This window comes from Temnothorax curvispinosus, unplaced genomic scaffold, assembly GCF_003070985.1.
Source record: "Temnothorax curvispinosus isolate PA1 unplaced genomic scaffold, ASM307098v1 QBEX01002003.1, whole genome shotgun sequence".
NCBI classification, from domain to species: Eukaryota; Metazoa; Arthropoda; class Insecta; order Hymenoptera; family Formicidae; genus Temnothorax; species Temnothorax curvispinosus.
Window position 1 is genome coordinate 21,132 of NW_020211783.1, and position 5,257 is coordinate 26,388.

Below are 5,257 nucleotides of genomic sequence, written 5' to 3' on the forward strand. Positions count from 1 at the left end.
TGGTTGATAGGGCCTTTTTACTTTCCCACCCTAAATATCATTGTAAGAACGTTAAGTTTATAATTGATACTCTCCTGAAGAACGACTATCCTTTGACATTTATTTTTGATACTATCAACATGAGAATTAAAGCGTTAATTAACAGACGCACTCGCAGACAGGATGAATCTCTAACCATTTGCGAGGAAGAACGGCGTAAATGGTTCACTGTACCATACGTTGAGGGGATCTCCGATGATTTTACAAGAGTTGTCAGGGATCTTAATGTCAGATTGTCTTTCTTTAGCCTAAACAAACTTAAAAAATTTATTAAAGTACAAAAGGATGTCCTCCCAGCTCAATCGAATAAAAATGTGGTTTACAAAATTTCCTGTAGAGAATGTGACGCGTCATACGTAGGCCAAACTAAAAGGCAATTAAAAACTCGAATTTCTGAACATCGGAGCCACATTAATAGAATTACCTCGACACAATCTGTCGTCACTGAACACAGGCAGAATCTAGATCACGATTTTAACTGGGAAAATGTGGAAATCCTAGACAAAGAGAAATATTTATCCAGGAGACTAATTTCTGAAATGATTCACATAAAATTGCAGAAAAATAGTATTAATTTGCAAAATGACACCGATTTTCTACATCACGCATACATGACTATTTTAAATAAATTGTAAACCATGCCTACGATTGATGTCCTTATTGGCTGTACAATTGTTATGACGCGTCGAGCTCTCGTGCTCTCATTGGTATTTTGAATTTTATCACAATAATACTTTTATCATCGACACAACTATCTATGTATACATTCGAATTCTGACTACGTTACGTTAAATGTTTTTATTCCGTCCGTCGTTTTTAAAATGTCGATGCTACCGACAAGTCACTTCGATTATTTATTTATTCCCACGTTCTCTTGACCATTTGGTAAGTTAATCACTGTCTCGGGTTAATTAAGTTTTGATTTTATACATCAAAATCTTACAGATAAGGATCATTTGGTACAAATAACACGAGTCGACGAGCTTGCTATATGGTTTGGAGATCGTGGGCTAACCATTGTTATTGCTGAGGATGGCTCGAAATTGAGCCGAAACGTTTGAAGTTATATCCAAGAAGATGAATAAATGAGACATTACACAAGAAGAACCGCGTTTGACCCATATAAACCATAATAAAAAATGAAAGTGATGATGAGTTTCTCAGGTAAGTTATTAATAAATGATTCGACCAATTAATTTTCAGCATCTGAACCTTCACGCGCAGTTTCTGCATCATTATTATTCTCTCCACGTTTCTTATTATTATTATTACTACGTTCTTTGGCTCTTCTTAACCACTTTTGGATTGCTTCTTCGCACTCTTTATTAGTAGAATTTGGGATGCTTTTTTTGACAGAACCTATAATATAAAAACAGGGTAAAAAATAATTAGAAAATTGTAAATAGTAAAATTGTAAATAGTAATTGTATATTGTATATTTGATAATCTACGAAGAAAGAATTATTTTAATAAAATCGTTAAATAAAAGATAATCGGTAAATAAAAGATAATCTAAAAAACTACTTACCAATTATCAAATCCGCTAATTTTAATTTGTTAAAAGTTTTTTTGGCTCGCCTTCCCAACCAGCTATAGGTTGATGCAAGGTCATTTGTTATTAACATTTGCAAAGCTCTTTGAGTAAAATTCTGTACAGAACTTCCACCAATTTTTGCAAGTTGATTCATCTGTAAAATTCAAAATAAAAATAATAATTAACTAAAATTTCATTAATTGATAAAGTATATTTGTAAAACTGCAATAAATATGTAACATATATATGTGAGAATAACACATTTATAAAATATTACCGCAACGTTAAAATTTTTCTCGTCGTTTAGGTGTTCATCGACGCGGATTAGGTCTTCCTCGTCTTGTAACGGAAAATTAAACATTGTGAAGAATGAAGTTGTTGCTTCCTCCACTTCATGAGTCACCTTATTCATAACAATACGATAACCGATTAACCGATGTGGTTAATTCGTGAAGTGAATCTGTATATTGCCACATGCTGGCTTTGAAAAGATTTTGTTGTTGGATGATTTCTTTAAAATAATTTTCTGGAAAAAAGTTTAATATATTTATTAATCGTGTCGAACATGTAATAATAATTTAATTTTATAATAAGATTAATGATAATTCTATCGAAAATAACTGTACATAAAATATATATTACTCGCAATCGCAAAATTTGCCTATTGCCCGAATTTTTTAACCAATGCAATATATGGCTTAAATGTCCATAACGCGTTCTGAGTACTTTATTTCGGCCACAACGCGTTGTTTTCCAACGCTCAGTGGTCAAAATAAATATCCAGAACGTGTTGTGGACATTTAAACTTATCCATATCGCATTGGTTAAAAATTCGGGCAATGGGCAAATTTTGCGATTGCAAATAACATATACATACCACAGTTGTGTTTTATATGTACAGGACAACATTTACATTCTTGTTCATTAACATTCAATGGTTTATCGTTGTCATCTAAAGATTTATTACCTCGTTTATTACCTACAAAATTTACAAAAAATACATTTTAAACTTTTGCATTTTGTAAAGGTGCTTAATAGTTGTGATTAATAATTATATATATTACAAAAAATAATTTACCAATCGATAAATTCCTTTCAAATTTCTCATTTCGAATTCTATCGTTATTAGTAGCTTGACTCTTTTGTTTCGGCTTTCTTTTACTTATAAAAGTACTGGTGTCTGGAAGAAAACATTAGGAACTAAATGATTGAATGTTTTTTGAATTTATAAAGTATTCGCGAATGTTTTCTTTTATCCCTAAAAATTTACGTTATACTTTTATTTTAAAAAGATTTTAAAAAGTAAAATAACGCCAGATACTATATCTCTTCATTTATAAGATAATTAATTTTTAACAAAATTTATATAATGTAGCAAATAAATACATGCATACGAACCATTCGTTAAACGTGGAGGAGTCGGCAATTTAGTCGGCAATTTATTATTATCGTCTGATGATGATAGATTATCCTCATCAAATGAAAAGCCAAACGTTTTTTTTATTATTTTCCTTTTATTTATGTCGGATTCTGTTTCATTCTGTTTAGATCTGTCAGAATTTACATCGGACGAATACTCCGCCCGTTTACACTTTTTTTCTGCTGTTGAATAATCATCTAAAACAAAATAAATATAACATGACGACAATGCATAAATATATTTTTTGTTAATTGATACATAAGAACACAATAAGTAATATATTTACAAAAAGTTCCATTTCGTATAAGCCGAATAGGATATGAAGGCCAAGAAGTATCAAGTGCATCGTGATTTTTTACTGCAGCTTTCAACTTGTCAGGTGTAAGCGTCGGCCAATAACATTTGTCATTTAGTATCCAACTTGATGGAACTACTTCAACACAATCTTCATCAGTGAAAATCACAATAGTCCATGTCTTTGTCATTTTTCCTGCAAATTATTAACAATTTGTGTACGCAACTTCAAATCGATCACTTTAAATATTATATAAATATTTGGAATCAAGCCGTTAACAAACAGAAGGGAATTCAATTTTTTATCTTATCGTAAAATTTATTTGTTAGGTATATATATTCTCAGAACAATTGAATATTATAATAATATTCTTTGGAATGTTATTCATCATTTTTAAAAATACTAAGAAGTTAATAAATTTAATATTTAAGAAATACATCTCTATTTTTATTAATTTTAATTGTAAAATATGATCTTAATAAATATAATCTAAAATAATTTTAATTGTAAAATATAAAAATAAATTGTAAAATGACATTTAAATAATCCTAAATTAAAATTATTTTATATAGAAAAGTAAAATTATATATATATATATATATTAAAATCTATAAAATTCAATTAGACGCGGAATGAAGTAAGGGAAAAATAACAAATTTATCTTTAAAATGTAATTTTATACATTTATGCGATATTTCATTTATATTCCAACTTTGAAGATCGTTAACAACGTTATCAACTAAATATATACCCAAATCAGAAGAATTACATGGTTCATTCTAAAAATCTTTTTTTGAATTATATTTATTTCCAATTATTACTATATTTTTATCGTTACTAGCAATATTTTTAATTAAAACAATGTCACCATTATTTAAACTACAACAATTATTTGGATCTTTTATTTTTAGAGTAAAATTAGAAAATACAATTTTTTCCCATTGACTAGTACACAAAAATTGATTTAAAGGTCCGTTATCATGTTTATTGAATAATTTGGGTTTCACATTCAAATTATTTTCTTTACTTAATTCTGCAAAATTTTCTTCACATATACGATTAACTATTTGTTGCAATGGTTTATCTTTTTTTCTAATATATCCTTTTATCTTTTGCATATGATTTTCAAAGGGATAGGCACTGTATTCTTGTAACATTCCAAACTTTTTTACATCATTGCATAAATGTAATAAGTTATGAATATTAATTGAACAATTATCTTTGCCATACAAAATTATATAACTTTTTACAAAATAATTAAGAAGAGAATTAGCGTAATCTAAATATCTAACATGCTGGAGAGACGATAAAATAGTGACAGCTACATTTAAAGACATAAAATTGAGATAATTGTCTCGATTAAGTACAGATTTTAAACAACAGGACCTGTGTACAATAAAAATTGTCTAAATTCTGTAGCTTTCCATCTTCTACTTTCTTCTAATGATCTAGGTGTACGATTAAATTCTAAAGGGATATTTTTAATTTGATTTATTAATAAACCAGAAAGGGCATAGGGGGATAAGCATGTAAAAATTGCCCCCGCAAGTATAAAGTTGATATTGGCGTCGTAAGTTAGTACCCATGTGACCTTGAACTCCTGCAAATATTGGTCTTGAAATTACATTTTTGAAGGAGTTATGGAGGAAGAAAGAAAAAAAACAAAAAATTTCTTTCTCGAAAACGGCTCGACCAATTTTTATAAAAAAAATATATGTTGTAGGTATCAATAATGGTGTTTAAAAGAAAATATTTTGTAATTTTTGAACAAATAATAGAACTGAAAAAAATTATTGAATTTTTCAAACAATTTTTTTTGTGTTCCTTTAGAGTGACACCTTTAATTTTTTTTGCAAAAACATTGTACTAGTATTTATTGTAACGTATAATTTTTCCAGATTTTTAAAAAATATAGTTTTGGAGTAAAAAAATGAAAATCATGGTCGTGTCACCTGATGCTCAAAGTAAC

The 5,257-nt window shown here is 28.5% G+C and overlaps 1 protein-coding gene across 2 annotated transcripts; it reads right to left on the reverse strand.

Annotated features, from left to right (window-relative positions):
- Positions 1-1,124: 1,124 nt before the first annotated feature.
- On the reverse strand, positions 1,125-3,531 carry LOC112468783. Of its 2 annotated transcripts, XM_025038130.1 has the most exons (7): positions 3,280-3,531; positions 2,972-3,190; positions 2,652-2,753; positions 2,451-2,552; positions 1,851-2,099; positions 1,568-1,727; positions 1,125-1,398 (listed from the first exon to the last, which is right to left on the reverse strand). In XM_025038130.1, exons 1-5 carry the CDS (start codon positions 3,476-3,478, stop codon positions 1,978-1,980), a joined length of 744 nt encoding a protein of 247 aa, XP_024893898.1. In that variant the 5' UTR covers positions 3,479-3,531; the 3' UTR covers positions 1,125-1,398; positions 1,568-1,727; positions 1,851-1,977. The 2 variants fall into 2 exon arrangements, with proteins under 2 accessions (XP_024893898.1, XP_024893899.1); XM_025038131.1 differs by lacking the exon at positions 2,451-2,552.
- Positions 3,532-5,257: the final 1,726 nt, after the last annotated feature.

Coding starts and splice junctions, on each gene's coding strand:
- LOC112468783 (XM_025038130.1), bottom strand. CDS start 3,478: ATGACAAAGACATGGACTATTGTGATTTTCACTGATGAAGATTGTGTT. Junction 3,191..3,279: donor TATACGAAATGGAACTTTTT/GTAAATATATTA, acceptor ATTTTGTTTTAG/ATGATTATTCAACAGCAGAA. Junction 2,754..2,971: donor TCCTCCACGTTTAACGAATG/GTTCGTATGCAT, acceptor GTTTTCTTCCAG/ACACCAGTACTTTTATAAGT.